The sequence below is a fragment of the Pyxicephalus adspersus genome, chromosome 5 (genome assembly GCF_032062135.1).
Source record: "Pyxicephalus adspersus chromosome 5, UCB_Pads_2.0, whole genome shotgun sequence".
Taxonomy (NCBI): domain Eukaryota; kingdom Metazoa; phylum Chordata; class Amphibia; order Anura; family Pyxicephalidae; genus Pyxicephalus; species Pyxicephalus adspersus.
In genome coordinates this window covers 8967637-8985490 of record NC_092862.1, presented here as the reverse complement: position 1 = coordinate 8985490, position 17854 = coordinate 8967637, and the positions used below count along the sequence as shown (strand labels likewise).

Genomic DNA, 17854 nt, shown 5'->3' with positions numbered 1-17854 from the left:
TTTCTTTCTTAGTGTGAAGAATGCCTCTGTTGGCAGCACAGTGCATGTATGGGTCTCCTAGAAGACAGTATTCCCGAACATTATGTCTGCTATGTGTGCAGTAACCCACCAGGTAAGAGACACATGTGATATACTTCATATCCCAGATACAAACAAAAGAAAAAAAAAATTATTTTTAAAAATTGCAAGAAATTTCTAGGTGAGCAGTAAACAGTGTAAAATATTCTGTATGAACAGGGTTTAATACATGGCATATTACTAAGCTACATGTAAAAAGTTGATTTTTCATACATAGTTGGTTCATACATACATAGGACCTAATAATAATACTGTGGCCTTTGCAGCGCTAGTTCCCAGGTTTGAATCTAGCCCAGGACACTATCTGCATGGAGTTTACAGGTTCTTCCTATGTCTGGGTAGGTTTCCCCCACATTCCAAAAACATGCAGTTAGGTTAAATGGCTTCTCCCCAAACTGGCCTTAGACTGTGTTAAAAACATATGACTATGGTAGAGACATTATATTGTGAGCCCCTTTGAGGGACAGTTAGTAACATTTTTACAGCGCGTCGTAATATGTTGGTGCTATATAAATACAGTGTAATAATAGCAGTCTTGAGGTTTGTCTTTTTGTTTTTTTTGCACAGGCCAACGATGGAGCGCCAGATACAAATACGACAAAGACTGGTTTAACAATGGACGCATGTGCGGTCTGTCATTCATTGACGAAAACTACTCCTATGTCAACACCAAGAAGATTGTGTCCACCCATCACCTTTTGGCTGATGTGTATGGTGTGACGGAGATACTGCATGGACTGCAACTCAAATTTGGCATTTTGCAGTAAGTAGTGGGCAGCTATTATATCAATAGGAAAGCTAGTATTCAATTGGTTGAGCCTAACATATCAGCGTAACCTATATTAACCCCTCAGAGCTAAAGTAACCCCATGCATATATGCTTACATGTATTTCACAACAATAGATTTTAGCCAGCGATGTCAAGATTTCATCAGGCCATACCCATGAATTGTACAAAATTGGCTGGAAATCAGCTATCACAACAATTACCAACACTTCTTAATCATGAATTTGTAGTATTCACCGTGTTCTCTATTATTTGTTTTAAGGGACAATAACCATCCTGACCTTCGCTTTTGGGCCTGTCCAATGAAGCTACGGGATTCAGGTCAGGTGAATGATAAGAGGTCAGTACCTTCCTCAAATGAAAAAGGAACGTGCAGGCAGAATCATAAAAGTGCCACCAACAGCCCGAGCATTACCGAAGAGACGTACATAGCTAGTGAGCACAGCTATCAAAAGCCCCAGAGCTCTGACCAAGAAGGCAAACCTCCAAATGACACTGGAAAGTCCTCTATTGATGGTGGCATGATTCTGGAAGGCCAAAATGCAAATCTTCAGACAGAAGCAAAGAAAAGTTTACAGGATGTTCCAGAAAAAAGAAATGAGGAGGTGAGTGGTTATGCACCTTGCTAGAACATTGATACAGTATACATTGATCCAATTACAAAATGATGCTGCTTTGGTAACTCTACTGTAGCATGTCATTGTTACACAGTAATAATATTTAATACAGTGTACATTTTGCTTTCTGTGTTGTAGAGAAGATAGCAATTGCTTCCCTTCCTGGTAACTGATAATAGTAATGGCTGTTCTCTTTCAGGTTGTAGTGGAAGAAGTTAAATCAGAAGACCACCTGGATTCTCTTCTTCAGTGGCAGCTCAATCTTCTGACGCACATAGAGAGTGTTCAGAATGAGGTGACTAGCCGCCTGGATCTCATAGAGAAGGAAGTTGATGGTAAGTCTTCATAAATTTGCTAGTATGTTATTTATATTCTTTTGCTGAGGAAGAAGAACACTTGAAATGATACATTTTACTCTACTCTCTGCCCTACATAGTAGGAGCTTCAACAGATCCCCAGTCACCATCTTGAGGTCCACTCTTTAGGGGAGAAAGAGATGATAATAGAGCCAGGGGGGAATTCTGGTTTGTGTAAACCACATTTGCACTTCATACCATATTTTGGTATACTTTAATTAGTGATCAGATTGCTTTATTCTGATAAAATGGAATAATCCTTTAAATGCATTATTGCTTTAAATGCATTCATGTTGCAAGTGGTCTTCTCCAGTAGCCAATGGACATATATACATATGTATATATGATGCTGAATGGTTAAAGTCAGATTTGAGATAACTTTTTATTGTTCATAAATCTCAAACATGATTTGATTTAAATATATGTTCATACTTTTATGCAAAAGGATTTCTTGAAAGCATTTCACCATTATTTAGAATATTCTCATATTTATTATTTTTTTTGGCACAGCTAATAATTTATATTATTGTAACTGTTGACTTTACTGAAAATTAATTTTTCCTATTTTTTTTTTTGCTATTTTTTTCTGTTTCCTGCTTTTTCACTCTCCTTTCCTTACGATATTTTCTGTACCCTTTCTTTTCTTCCCCTGCTTTTCCTACCCTCTCCTTCTTCCTCCCTTCCTTTCCTCTTCTATATTTTTCCCATCCATTCAATCCTTCTTTCTTGTCTTTCCAATCCTTTTCTTCTTTCTTTTATATTTCCTCCCATTTTACCTTGCCCTTTTTTCTCTGCCACCTTTATCGTTTGCTTTCAAATTCACTTTCTATCCATCCCTCCTCTACCTCCTCCTTCCTCTCCCTTCCTCTCGCTTCCTCTCTCTCCCTCCTTTCCACTACTTTAATTTCTTCCTTTTTTTCTCCTCCTCACCCTCTGATTGCATTGTCTCTTTTGGCATTTATTCTCTCTCTTTTTTCAACATGCACTTTCTTTCTTTGCCCCTTTGTCTCTCACTGCTACACACACACACTATTGCTCTTCTCTCTTTCTCTTCTTCTCTCTCTCTCTCACAGTTCTAGAGAGCTGGCTGGATTTTACTGGAGAGCTGGAGCCCCCTGATCCTCTGGCACGACTGCCCCAGCTAAAACGGCGAGTCAAGCAGCTTCTTACAGACATGGGCAAAGTTCAGCAAATTGCTACCCTCTGCTCTGTATGACGAAAAAGAAGAGAAAATTTGCTGAACTATTTTCTTACTTAGATCACAAAAAAAAAGTTTGTACAGGTTTTATTGACTATATAAATATATTAATGGTATAAATCCTTTACAAGGATTATAAATGAGACCTTTAAACCAGTCAAGACATGCCTGCACCCATGGTAAACAAAACCAAACTGCTTTCTACAGTGGCCTATCCTGCTTTTTGGATACTGGTACAAGTGGAATGACATACTGTTGTGCCCCCCAGGTACAGTGGAGATATGCTGTCATCATGGAATGACTTCAAAGCTTACCAGCTTGTCTTGAAAAAAGTGTATTATACGTTAAAGCAGTATTGCAGCACATTGTAACTTGATTTTCCAAAGCTAATTTCTTTACCTTATTACTGCTATTAAGCTATATCTGGCACAAGTTAGTATAGCTTGGAACTGTAGAACCCAAGCGTTTTATCAGCCCTTAAAGGGAAACTTTAGTGTAATTTCAGGTATTACTATTTACCTAACAACCACTCAATCTCAAGACTAAAAAAATAAAGGGCTTTCTGCAAAGAAAACCCCCATCTCTCCTGCTGCTCATCTCTGCAGTAGTAAGAAAGAGTCACCAAATGCAGATCCTGCATAATCTGACACTTTGGAAAGTGTTGATTTTCTGGTCACCTTTTGCATGCTGTGGAATCCACCCTTAGCAGCCTACCAGCTCAAAAGTCACCACAGGATACAGTGCATCCAACCCCCGAGCACAGCCACCATTCTCAAACATATCCAAGTTAGTGTTACTTCTGCTACAGGTAATGGCGCGTTGTGTTGTTTAAACACATTGCAGTGCTTATTTTTCATATGTAGAGCAGGCTTTCCATGCATACCAAAAATCTGAATCCTTACCAGCCCTAAGCAAACTTTAGAAAGATAAAGATATTATTAAACAAACTACTCACTATGGTTGTGACTTGTGGAAGGTGTGAGTGATCTCACTGCTGTCTCCTGGGTACCTGAAATCCTCAAAAATGGGAAATACTTGCAAGATTTTGAGTGCCTAGATGGCAGTGATAACATTACCCTCACAACCTGGAATCCAGAACCAGGATGAGTGAGTAATTTATCTTTACAATATTTTAAAAGACAGCTAGGGAATTCTTTGAAAGGCCCACTTAACACCTATGAATGCAGTATGTCAAATGCATTTTGGTGCACTATACTGCACGAAATGTAACACGTCTACATTATACTTCTGCACACACCAGTGGAATGTTTTGGTGTGAAATGGGCAAAAAGATGGCTATAGTCTTTGCTTTGTTTTTTTATGAGCAGCACAGCCCCATGCAGATGCTGATTAACAAGCCCTGGAAGTTCTATTTTTATGCGATTTAAAGCAACTCTAGAAAGTCAAGGTTTTTTTTCTTTTGTTTTTTTTTTTAACTTTAAATTTTAGGATTCATTGTAATTACTCAGCTTTACTGATCAGTAATCATCAAGATAAAATCTTGCATTGTTTTCAGTCAGTCGGTGCAGAGAGGAACAGAGTACAGGGGGTACTACAGTAATTGCAATCTATAAAAAAATGTGAAGTTTGTATCGCAGTCTGAGCGAAGCGATTGTAAATATCACTTCACTTATATATGCGATTGTATATATGAGCTGCGCTATAGTTTCCCTTTAATGGTCCGATTGCCATTGTTCCTGGTGAAAGATATTGTCTGCCTGACAAACCATGTTTATGGCGCCACATACAAATTCACGTTTTATTTGTTGCTGGGTTAACCGATCATCCTAGTCACTCCACTCTGGTTTTATGATAGGCAGAGAACTAAATCAGCCTACCCATATCCCTTGGTAGTGTAATGTATCCATACAATATATATATATATATATATATATATATATATGCATGCTATTCCCCCCCTCATCCCACTAAGATTCATAATGTGCACTCCCTCGACACCCTGTGTGAGCCCCAAGACTAATCCCTGAGTAAGGACCAAGTTTGGTCTTGCACAGCAATAATGACTTCCCAGCTCATGTGATTGTGAGTGTTCATGCCTGATGATTGGGAGCTTGTTGGGAGGAAGTCTCGTGCACCCCTATACCTGGAAATACTGGGTATTTCTGAGGGCTCTGAAAGATCAGCAAGGGAGTGTCAGTGGGAGTAGGGTGTAACTAAAGGAACCTGTCATTTTGTCCAGAATTACTTTTTTTAATGAAACTTTCCCTTAAAAATATGGCGTCATCCATTGCTGACCATCTTCTGACAGTGCTAGTTACATTGATATTCTATTTTTATCCTGTCCCTCTGACTTAATGCTTTAAGTCACTGATCCAGAACACCTATGCATATTAGGAAAGTCATACTTTTTCTGGATTGGTAGCCTAAAGTATCAAAGGCAGGATTTCAGTATGACAGCTAGCATTTGCAGTATGCGAATTCACCAGTGGAAATCTCCATATTTTGTTTCCTTTAGTTGCAAACTCCTAACAAATGTGATATTGTAAGGCAAGGATGTAAAACAAATCTTACAAATTGTATTTATTAGCTGGTAAGTTCCCTTTAACTGACAGCTCCGACCAAAAGCCACTTTTCAATATGGTGGGCGTTCAAGGCTTTTTGTGTCTCCTTGAGATTTAAACATTAGAATTTTTTGTACAACCCAGCTGCTTCCGTCCTTTCAAAGCCAAGCCATAGGTCCCTGTTCCCCTGACTCAGCTGGCCAGTTCCCACTGCTTGGGGTGGAGCTGATTTTTAAAGTATTCATTGGATTTTTTTTAGTAAAGCAGTACAGCTCGTTCAGTATGCATAGTCAAGAATTCACTTAGCTTGGAAAATAAAGTGAAGTTGTATTGATTTAAGAAACAAAGTTTTTTTTTTGCTTGAAAAGGATTGAAGTGAACACAGCTTTACCTCATTTACTAAGCCATGTGATTTTTCTCTTTGCTCAGTGGATGAAATATACTCCTTTTTAAGTCAGCCCTGATGTATAAAATGAATATAGTGTGGAGTTTTTTTTCTATAGCTGTCTATGGAATGTCTTCATACACTTTTTATGTGTCTAAAGTTGCTCCACGACAGCAGGGAAAATTAGCATTGTACCTATACTGGAATATATATATATATATATATATATATATATATATACACATATATATAATATACTGGATAATTCCTCTGTACAGATACACCGGAACAATACTATTTGTCAGATCAATTGTTTTGCTATCCTGCCTTAGCATGTTACATTTGCCAAATTAATGACAACATATCCCTCTCTGTTAAATTGTTAGAGTGTTTAGTGATGGACTGTTCTCATCCACATATTTTTTTGCAGGTTGTTTATATGTTTCTTGGTTTTCACTTAAAGCACAACTCCAGGCAAAACTAGTAAAAAAAAAGTTTTTCCTAGAGTGGGGCTTTAATCCTTCATAGCTGTTTTTAATAATGCCGTACAATGGTGCACACAGAATTTTTATATACACGTTTGTCCGCTTTATCTTTGTTCTGCAGGAAAATGATAAAATACCCCCTCTGGGAGAGCAATATGTGGACTGCAAATTCTGGCCTCCCCTTGACTATGGTAGTTGCCTGGCTGTGTCACAGTACCATCAGTAGGATGATGTAAAAGTTCTGTCAGACTTCCTTATGCTTATTCCAGAGTCACAAAACACTGAGGTCAAAGTTTTAATATGATAGCCAGGGAATGAACATTGTGGAAGGTCAGCAGTGGCTGCTATTGTTATTCTCTCATGGCAGGTGAGCTTAATGACCTGACCAGGTACTGTAACAGCTGTTCACTGATTTAAAAACTGAAGTCTAAACTGAACTCAGAAATCATCTACACTGAGAAGAACCAGATTTTGGGTTAGGTTCTGCTTTAGAAGCCTGTTCAGTTCTGGGTGTATCTATAGCAGTTTTCGTAAAGCCCGGTTTAGCTTTCAGTTTAAGTGTGCTAAACTCATTCCAAGTGCATTAAAATAAAAAATCTTTTTCACCTGAATAGAAAAGCCTGTCCCTGTCGGTCCCTGAAGGACCTCTGCTCTCTGTACATAAGCAATGCTGTCGCTGTAGAGGTCAGAAATCCCCTCTGGAGAATCACATCCAGAGCTCTGCATTCAGCAGGAATCTTTACAGATTGAAAATCTCTGGCATTGATTTAGCAAAGGTGTGTTGGACCTCTGCAGAGAAGCTGTACCTACACAGACAGCAAGTGTCATTCTCTGCTGCTTGGTAATATATGATAGTAGATAGATAGGTGATGTGATAGTAGAAGGCAGGATTTTCTACTCTGACTGCTTTTTAAGGAAAACAACTTGTAATGGCTAGTTCCCATGGGTATTTGTGAAGCAGGGAGGTTACCACTTCACAGTCACATGTAACCGCTACCTCCTGCCAGATGCTGCAAGTAGCGTCTGAGGTTTGCACTGATTAACGAATACCTTCCAACTGCCCATCAAAACCACCTTTAAACGATCATTTACTTTGAACTAGAATAGATGGCAGATAGCAGTCAGGCATGGTTCTGTCTAGTACAGTTGAAGTACTAAAATGCATTTAGCAGATTTAAACTAAAAGTTTGTAGGGCTTAGCACCGAATTTTACTCTGTACAATCAATTTCTGATAGGGGATTGGACTTCATACAAACATCAGGTATTTTATATAAGCTAATGATATAAGTTTGTACATCACTGAACAGCAATGTGTAAAGTTATAAAGGAACATGTCAGGATGGATATACGAGTTGTTACTTTTGACCTGTTTTTAAAGGTGCAAAACACATCTGGAACAAAGGTGCATCTGGGATGTCTGACACCTAACATTGACATTTGGATCCTTATCTCAGCAGTGTAGCCCTCGGAAAGTGCACTTTAAAGAAGTCAGCAAAGCAGCTACCGTTTTGATTTTTGTACTCTGACCTGTTCCCTTTGACAATTTTACCTTGGGGACTTCTTAAGGAAATATTGTGCCAAACATATATGACTACTATGGACAACTGGACCATCTTCTAACAACGGGATTGCGGCCTGTTCATCGTACTGGTTTATCAAAATATACCTGGTCTCCAGTTTTAACCTTTTCATTTGCAGTGTTTATAATAGATGTGTATATAAATATATATTATATATTTTATTTTGCCCTGAGTAATTCAAAAAAACCCCTGTAATTTCTTTTCATGTGTACACTGAATAAAGAGATCCTCAGCAGGCATGAGGACATGACGGCGGCACAAGTGACTGTTCTTTGCTGTAAAATGGGCATGGGCAAACTTTTAACTTTCCTATTCACCTCCATTCGGTGGGTCAGTGCTGGGGCTTCCTGACTGCTTCTACTGGCTGTTGCTCAGGGAATTTTAATACATTGTGAGAAATGACAGTTCCTTACTATAAAGTTAAGAACAGCGATATTGTTTTGGATTTGAAGTATTTTTTTAACTCCTGTCATGTCTACAATGTTGAGACGTGTAGTTCTTTGACCCCTTTATCTTGCAGGCTGGGGTGATGGGACTGGTATTAGGTGACCCATATCAGTCATTAACTTTATGCTGGCTCTAAGTTTTCTATACTGCCTCTAGCCCAGTGTTTCTTTGCATTTTTTACCATGAGGGAACCCTTAAAGTTATTTTCAGAACTCAGGGAACCCTGCTGTAATTAATATTCATAGGTCACTGTACATTAGCGTGGGGGTCAGTGAGAAGAATACCTCTTACATTGCTGGCCATTGGGAAGAGGAATGTCACCCTTACAGATAGCCAAAAAGGTAAATGGAGTCCGTTAACCTGGGAGACACAAACTACTTAAGGAATCCCTATCAACATCTGGAAAAACCCTGGGTGAGAAACACTGCTCTAGCCTGTAGTTATACAGGGACTCAACCACTGCCTGTACCATATACTGGGATTTGCATTTATTATTTAGTCGGGATGTTGAGACCTGTATCTCTTTCCTCATGATTCCTTGAAATTCCCCCCTGAAACTTGTATTTCCCTTTTTGAATCTTCTGGCTGCAAATTTGAGTCCTGTAGTTCTCCCCTCTCTCACTGGGCCTTGTTTATCAAAGCTCTCCAAGACTGGAGAGATAGACTATCGTGGGCGAACCTGGGTAATGCAGCAAACTTGGAATGGATCTTATCCAGGATTAAAAACATTTGCCAACTAATAGCAATGATTTTTAAGATCAGGTTCTCCCATGTCTATCTTCTCCAGTCTTGGCAAGCTTTAATAGATCAGGCCCAGTATCTCTAGCTGGGCTGCAGGGACTTATCGTACTTTCTCCTGCCACTGTTTGGGATGTTGAGATTCTAGATTCCCCAGCCATTGTCAGTGGCAAGGAATGTGTACATTATAGTACATAATAATTTCCCACTGCACTCGGCCATCAATCAGAACCTAGTAGTCCCCTTTCTTTTCAATAAAAACAAATCACAGTTTGCAGATACATATAAAAGTTTTGCATTGTCCTGCAGCCTTAGTGTCTTCTGTAGGAGTACTATGTATATAGCAATGAATAATTAAAACACATTTCTCATTTGCATGTTTACATAATGACCTCACACCAGAATGGTATGAGGACTATATGGTTTCAGGACTGAAGAATTTGTAACTTTTAAACCATCGGATGACTTGAGATTACCCATGCCTGTGGAAAAACCACTAATCTATCTATTAATATTTTATTGTCTTTTGATGTGTAAGTGTTATGACTTTTCCTTGATTTTGTTTTATTGTAGGAAGTTAAACCGAAGGCAAAGAAAAATATAAGGGATCTATGTTCTGTTTCAAATCTTCCTCTAAATATCCACATCTGTTTTACATTTTGTTTTTAGTGCTTTTCTTTTATAACTTAACCTTCTAAAAAAGTACATTTCAGACATTTGTGAATCCATTTGCACTCATTTCCTTTTGTGAGCAGAAATAGAATACACAGGAGTTGATTTACTAATAAAAGTAGAATGTGTTCACTTTTTATGTGAATTTTTATGTAGCTTAGTGAATGCACGTTTAAGCTAAGAACTATACACTTTGCTTGGAATATCCAGTCGTGTGCATTGGATGATTATAGGCAGCTCAAGGTAACCTCATTTTAAGCTTTCTTTTGATAATCAGCACTGGAAATCGATCAGATTAGATCCATGTAGCCATTTTTTGGCCTTGTACCCAAATCCCCAATTATACATGTATAACTAGTTGTTATGATTAGGTAGGCATGGATATTCTACAACCAACCTGCAGATTCTTGTACTCACTGTTGCTCAGTGCCAAAGGTAAAATTAACTGATGGGCTTGAAACATAAAAGGGGAACCTGTTTGTCTAGGTATTTGGAATATGTTAAATGGAAATGCCATGTTTTGGTACCGTACTGGAACTTACAAATCAGGTTTCCCCATTTCATGATATACAAATACTGGTTATAGATCAGTGGCTAACTAAGTAATAAAAATATGTAAGGATAAGGGGCAGCATAGTGGCTCACTATCTGCATGGAGTTTGCAGGTTCTTCCCGTGTTTATGTGGGTTTCCTCCCACATCCCAAAAACATGCAGTGAGATGAATTAGCTTCCCTTTAAAATTTAACTTAGAATGTATGACTTATGACTATGGTAGGGACATTAGTTTGTGAGCTCCTGTGAGTCCTATATAAATGCTGTATTATAATAGTAACATGGAGCAAGCATCTTCAGAAATGAGCAGTGATGTTTTTCCTATTTCTTACCCCACGTGGTGTCAGGAAACCTTTGAACCCTTCCCTTTGCAATGTGCTCTGTGAATTTAAACCTTTGAACAGCGTTGACACTGGTAGGATTTCTCCCCTTCCATGGGTGGCTCACAGTGGAAGAGCACCAACAAAAAAAAGAGGTGTAGGAAGCACAAACTGCCCCCACCAGTTGCTTTGTGCACCCTATACACCCTTAGAAAATTAACATTTAGAAACAAATGTCTGCTCAAAACTGATATTTTAGTTATTGGTAGATGTATGTAGGTTAAACCATTTGTTCCGTCTGGGTTGATAATATCCCCATACTGAGTTATTGGGTTTACATATCAGCTGTGCCCTTCATAGGGGTTCACACCGTGTCACCCTCTGGATTATTTATATGGAAAATCTAATGTAAGGACACCGAACAACCCCAAAACTGACAAGAAAAGAGCAAGAACAATGGCAGGAAGTTCTAGTTGGAGCCTTCAAGAACTGTAAAGTTGCATAAAATCCATATTATTATTATCAAGTATTTAAATATTGCCGACATTTGCAGCGCTGTACAAAGTCCACATTCATATGACTAGCTGTCCCTCAGAGGAGCTCACAATTTCTCTACCGTAGTCATATCCTTACCACAGTCTTAGACTAATTTTAGGAGGAAGCCATTTAACCTGACTGCATGCTTTTGCAATGTGGGATAAAACCGGCGTACACAGGCAAAACCTGCAAACTCTATGCAGATAGTGTCCTGGCCGAGATTCAAACCTGGGACCTGGACTTCTCCATCCTTTCCACCACTCCTCTTTTGCTGCCGCTTTTTATAGTTCTCTTCATTGGCTTCCATTTCACCTTAGAATCAAATTCAACTTCCTGTGCTTTGCCTTGTAATCACTCCACAGTTCTTGTGGAGTGATTTAAAGGCAAAGCACAGGAGTTTCTGCCCTGATTGAAAAAAAAACCCTAGCTGCTTCTCTTTACTCCTCCAATGATCCACTAATGACTTCCTCATGCATAACCTCATCATAAGCACGGCTCCAAGATTTTTAGGTTTTCCTCACCCTATTCAGCTTTCTCCTACTTTCTGCACATTTAAAAGAGCCCTCAAAACTCATCTGTCATTTTCACCTACCCGTCTTCTTTTTCTTAAACCCTTACTACTTCCCGCCATTCCGTGTCCCCCCTCCTATTGTGTGATACTTCCGCCACCTCCTAGATTGGAAGCTCTTCAGGACAGGGTCCTCTCCTCCTGTGTCACTGCCTGTATGTAAAGCACTGTGTAATATGTTGGCGCTATATAAATCCTGTATATTATTAATAAAAATAATAATAGTGCTGCAATGGCCAGAGTGCTGACCTCTGAACCACCAAAGTTTTGTTAAAAACTATCTAATTTTTTTATCAATTATATTTATTCAGACAGGCCTTACTCTTTATCTTCATGTTCACCACATATTAAAATCGGACTGCTCAATGATTCTAAAGTCTCCTTTAGGTTTACCAAAATGTAAATACTAATCTAGGGGTGATTGCACAGTCAGATTGTAGCATGTGTAGTAAGCTTTATAGCCCACTTACATTTTCAGTTTGAAAGAAAAGAGTTTGCACATCTTTGGATGAACCTGTAATGTTTTTTGCTAATTTAAACTAAAGGTTCAGTTGGGCTTTAAAGAAAAAATCAATAACCTGTAAGAACAACTTAATAAGCCAATAGGTAAAATAAACCAGCAAAACCCACCTATAACTGAAATATCTCTTGGGTAGAACAACCTGATATATACAAGCACCTCATATACAAGGCAGCCGAATCCTTAAATCTTTTTGCTTCAAAAGCTTTTGTGTTGACTGAACACCAATGGTTCCTGAGGTCAGTGGGTGGGAGTTTGTAAGCTTGCCACAATTGCTTTCATTTCCTTGTATGACATAAATGTTTCTTTTAAAATCTTAAGTCAAATTAAAATTGTTTAATGGGTTACCTATATTTATGCACATCAGCTTTGTTTCCACACTTTTCTATTTGGCAATATAAATACTTTGCCATCTCTGTTTTCTGACTCAGATGCCTCCGGGCAGATAACCTAAACCATCTTGGCTTAACTACCCAACAAGAAGTTTAAAAGTCGACTTCTATAGTTACCTTCAATGTCAATCACCAATCTTCAATGTTGTACAGAGCTACTACTGCTGAAGAATGTGTTTGCGGCACATTTCCATGGGCTTTGGTCAGTCTGTGCCCACTGTGGTTTTATCCATTGAGTACAAGACACAATAGTGGCATAGGGCTGGTGGCAGGGCCCTGGTTGTTCAATAAACCAGAAGTGTGAGCATAAAAGATTCTCAGGCATCCCTTTAAGGCTACATACACACATCAGATGATTCTCGTCTGATAATCAGCTCAGGACTGATATCGGAGGAGAATCTGGCGTGTACATCGCTCCTTGTTCTGATGACCGTCCAGGCAGATCAACGGATGACAAATGAGGAACGATCATAATGAAAGTGAAGGGGAGAGAGTGCAGCGGGGTGCCACTCTGTCTGTCTCCCCCTCCCCTCTTCATAAAGCAGAATGGCGCTGTGTGTACAGAGCACATTCATGCACCATGCAGCGATCCTTTCCAACGACAACGAGTGCACTGGTTGACATGTTTGGTGGGAAACTTAAGTCTCCAACCCACATACTGACCCCTTTGCCTTTTGTCTTCATGTTTTCATGATCTTAAATTCATGTTCCAGGCATGTGTAATGTAGTGATTGTTATGGGTCAGAACAACAAGTATTCAATTAGACTTTGTAGGGAGCCCCTGGTTTTTGGTTTTGGTTTTTACCCGCTTTTTGACCTTTGTGGTGTCACTCTCGTTCCACAGGTGAACACATTGTTCAGTTTATATGTGCACAGTTTCCTGAAGTTTTAAAGCAAACTGGAGCTAAATTAATTCATAAACAAAACAAACTAATAAAAGCATAAATATATTTATTTGGTTAAAAAATCAAATTTTCTTTAGAAGACCTTTAGCTGTTACAATCAAAAAAGTCCGCCTATGGGACAAGGGTTTTCATGTCAAAACTGTGGTTCCCATTGTAGACTTTGTCACGGAATAGCTATTGTACCACTCATCCCCACAGGAACGACTGTTGTACCTCTGGGTTCCTCCTTGTAATGTGGCATAAAGAAATCACAGAGGCTTGTACTTCTCAGATTAGAGGAATTTATGTAGGAGAGAGGGTGTGGGGCAGCAGATTGTCCAATGCAAGAAGCCCAAATACAGTACAGGTAGTCCTCGGGTTACATACGAGATAGGGACTGCAGATTTGTTCTTAAGTTAAATTTGTTTGTAAGTCAGAACATATACATTATTTTAATAAATGCAATTAGGACAGATGTTTGTCTCAACATATTATTAGGCAGCGTGGTGTCAGTTACTGTATAAAATCCTCACTGTGAGTTAATCACAAAAAAAACAAAACAAAAAAAAAAGTATGGAGCCTAGACACTCATTAACTTCTGGAGCAAGCTGTGCTTTGATATGCAAAAAGAAACAACTGCAGAGTTTGTCTTGGTCATTAAAGAATTACAAGAGGCTGCAAAAAGAGCTCACCCCCTAAGATCACCCACAACCTCAGCTGTGTTTAGCAAACGCTTTCTTCTGAAAGTCATGCAAACCACCCCCTCCCCCCTTCAAGCCTCTGTCCTGCACAGGAGCTAGCAGGGAAGCCCCGTTCGTATCTAGGAGGTGTCTGTATGTCCGATGTCCTTAACCCAGGGACTACCTGTAGTAGAAAATCACAAATAGTACTGACAACTAACCTCCAAGGTTCCAACCTTGATAAGGCCGAGTCCCCCCCCCCCCGGGACAGAAGCTATCCAACCATAATTCCCTAGGGGGAACAAAATCTAGAGCAATCCAGTAAAACCCAAAACTAACTACTCCTTTACAGGTCGCTATACTTGAAGAATGCTACACCTTATTACTCAGTGTGATCTGCTTCTCCCCTCTGTTTGATGATCTTGTGTTTCGGATAGACCTAGAAATGATTCACCTGAGATGATTCTTAATGATTAGCTTCAGCTAGACCTATGCCCATTCATGTACCTTCCTATTATGTTTGGTAGTAATCCTGTTCTTCCCATGCAGAATATGAACTGGAATCCCAGCCTTTGTTACCATGTGAGATTGCAAGGGAAAAAGCCCTGTCTGCTGGTGGAGATTACATTCCTCAGTGCTCGGAGGAAGGATTATACAGGTAAAGGTGCAATGTAGGAGGACTTTTTTTTTACTAAAAACAGCAATTTTTGGCAAACAACCAATTAGAAAACAGCTTTTTTATACTGACTAAACAAAAATTGGTTGCTAATTTTATTACTGTTAATATATTATTACTGGTATATAATATTTTACCATTTGCCAAAACATGTTCTGACGAACTCTTCAAAAATGTTATTGTTTTCCATGTGATTCGTGCTTCACCAATCACAAGTAGACTTCCATAGCAGGTCTAATTTTGATTGGTTACTGTTTTTTTTATACTACTTTTTTTATACTTTAATACTTAGTGGACAACAATAAGGCTATCAAATCCCAACAATATTATATTGCTAAGCATAAGCAAGTATTGATTTTTAAAACACTTTGTTTTTTTTTTTTTAGGACAGCCACTTTCAACGGTAATTCATAAAATTCAACATTTAATATTTCACCATATTAAGAACAATATGTTAGTATTAAATGCTCAAAAAATACTAGAATTGCCATAAAGGAGAAAAGGTTAGTTAGCAGTATATGGCCTTCATGGCTCTATTAAATTGCACAGGGTTTATAGATATCTTCCTCACAGATATATATTCTAGGTTTTAGTATTCCTCCAACGCGTTTCACAGTCAGTACTGCTTTATCAGGAGGTCTGGAAGTATATATAATTAAAGCCTATTAGGCTAATGATAATAATAAAGGCAACTGAACAAAAATGTTGATCATTACCTTCTCCTAATGGTGTTTGTTAGATGCCCCTAAACATGACAGTATCCAACCAGGTATAGTAAGACGTAAACAAAATATAAAAATGGTGGATAATGTTCTGGTTGGTGCCGTGTCCACCGTGGAAAGCTAATATAGGCATATACAGAAACTTGATTGGTTACTGTAAGAATCTTAGTTCTAGAGGGAATGGGCTAGGCTGGTTTTGGGCCATTTAAAGACTTTTACGGGCCTAGGGCAAAACTTGCATTTGGTGGGCCCCTTCATACCTTTCACCCAGTCCTGGCTTTAATGCTAAGAGATAGCAGAGGCATGACCCCAGACCAAAAGCTATAAAAGACCTGCACTTACAGAAAGCAGCTCCCCACTTGGCCTTTTCTGCTGAAACTTTATGGCTTCTTGTTTTAAATAAAATCAACAGATAACTTTCTCCAGTTCTTGCTTCCTTTGCTGGTTCCAAGCTACCACATGAGACAGACCAAAAACCAAGCATCTGGACATGCTGGCAAAAATATGGAAGGTTTTTGAATATGGAACAGCAAGACATTATTAAGCAGCAGTCAATTAAACTTTGGGAAATGTTTCTAAGCTCTTGAAGTCCAATTGAGATTTGGATGATAATAAAATTGGGCAATGGAGAAACATTGATTGCAGAGCTTGATTTACAAAGAGTCTTGATTCCACATGTCCTCGTTTTACCTTGGGGCCATTCTTACATCTTTGGTCTGTCCCATGTTATTTGGAGTTGGAGAGCTTCAGGTAAGATATCTTCTGAGGAAGCAACTTCATATTCCCGATACGTGTAGAGAACATCTCAGCTAGATATGACGATGAAATTTATTACTGGTTTTAAATGATTTAGGACAATAAATGTTATGGTGTTTTATATAATAAATGCTTGTTTGTTTTAATAAAACATTAGATATATATTCTTTATTGTTTCTTAAGCTTTGCTTGGAAAGTCCCATGTTCTTTCCTGTGTGTATATTGGTATGGAAATAGGGATGTGGCAGCTGCTGAGATATTACCCAAGTGTAAGAAGGATAAAAAAATGTTTGTACATATTGAAAGACATTCTCTGTAGTGGAAAATCATAGACAGTTTGTTTAGGAGGCTTTGAGGGCCCCTTTTTGGCTGGGGACACCAGTCCAGGGTCAGGGTAGATACTTTCTGGGCTCCTGCAGTGCAGCAATGGCTGTTAAAGCTAAGTATGCAACAAGCTGTGCTTAGTGTGTATCTTATGACTTAAGTTTCAGTTTTCCCTTGCATGTTTTGTGCATTGTGTGTATTATGTTGGAAAATATACTCTAATCCTGAAAACTCAATTTTTTGGGCAAAGTTTGCATAAAAGATCAATAAAGACTTCAACATTTAACTGCATGCTTGACTTTGATGTCCTAACCCTCATTTTTTGCTAATGTTGTTTTAATGACTATGTTGCAGGAACATCCAATGCAACCGAAAAGGGACCACCTGCTGGTGTGTGAATGCCGATGGGACAGAAGTAGTGGGCAGCAGACAGACGGCTTCTCCTCCTATATGTGAGTAGAGACTATAGTTGTTATACCCCCATTACATCGCCACCTTTCTGCCAAATTTGATATTGCAGCTCCTTGTGATCCAATGATCGGCTTTGTAATATGTCCATGAAGGTTCCAATTTATCAGGGTGATGGGCCATTTAGTGATTTTCAACTGGGTTTGTTCTGTAATGTTGAAGATGCTTTACTGATCACCCAAGAGGCTTCCTCTATTCTACTGAGTTTTGTAGTATAATATGGTAAATACAAATGCTGGATATGTTCCTAATACTCATTAGAAAACCAAAAATGCCTTAAAATATGTGAAAATTCCTTTAACAGTTTAACTGAATGCTATAAATGATGACAAACAATGGACTTTGTAAAGATCACTTACTCCTTTATACCCCTACAGCCTTTCTCTTGTTCCCAGTGCAAATTAAAGCTGAACTTTGGGGAACATGAAAAATTACCCTGGCACTAGGGTTACCCCCTGGATAATTGTTCATTTGTGCCTATGGTCCCATAAAAAGGTATCTTAACTTATCATGTCCCTCATAGCCTCCCATGTAAGCAAGCCATATATGAATGGGAGATAGCATACACAATGTCTAAATGCTCACCCT

At 38.8% G+C, this 17854-nt stretch overlaps 2 protein-coding genes across 2 annotated transcripts in view; both read left to right on the top strand.

Annotated features, from left to right (window-relative positions):
• The window catches only part of PHF20L1 (PHD finger protein 20 like 1), a 62387-nt gene extending 56182 nt beyond the window's left edge, over positions 1–6205 (top strand). The window contains exons 17-21 of the mRNA XM_072410644.1: positions 13–112; positions 646–841; positions 1128–1470; positions 1682–1817; positions 2912–6205. Of these exons, the coding sequence (XP_072266745.1) occupies positions 13–112; positions 646–841; positions 1128–1470; positions 1682–1817; positions 2912–3054 (918 nt within the window). The 3' untranslated portion in view covers positions 3055–6205. The remainder of the gene's footprint in view (positions 1–12; positions 113–645; positions 842–1127; positions 1471–1681; positions 1818–2911) is intronic.
• Positions 6206–14865: 8660 nt separating this feature from the next.
• LOC140331893 (thyroglobulin-like) overlaps positions 14866–17854 on the top strand; it is a gene marked incomplete at its 5' end in the record, with an annotated part of 19537 nt that continues 16548 nt past the window's right edge. Inside the window, 2 exons of the mRNA XM_072413226.1 lie at positions 14866–14978; positions 17153–17250. Coding sequence (XP_072269327.1) covers positions 14866–14978; positions 17153–17250 — 211 coding nt within the window. The remainder of the gene's footprint in view (positions 14979–17152; positions 17251–17854) is intronic.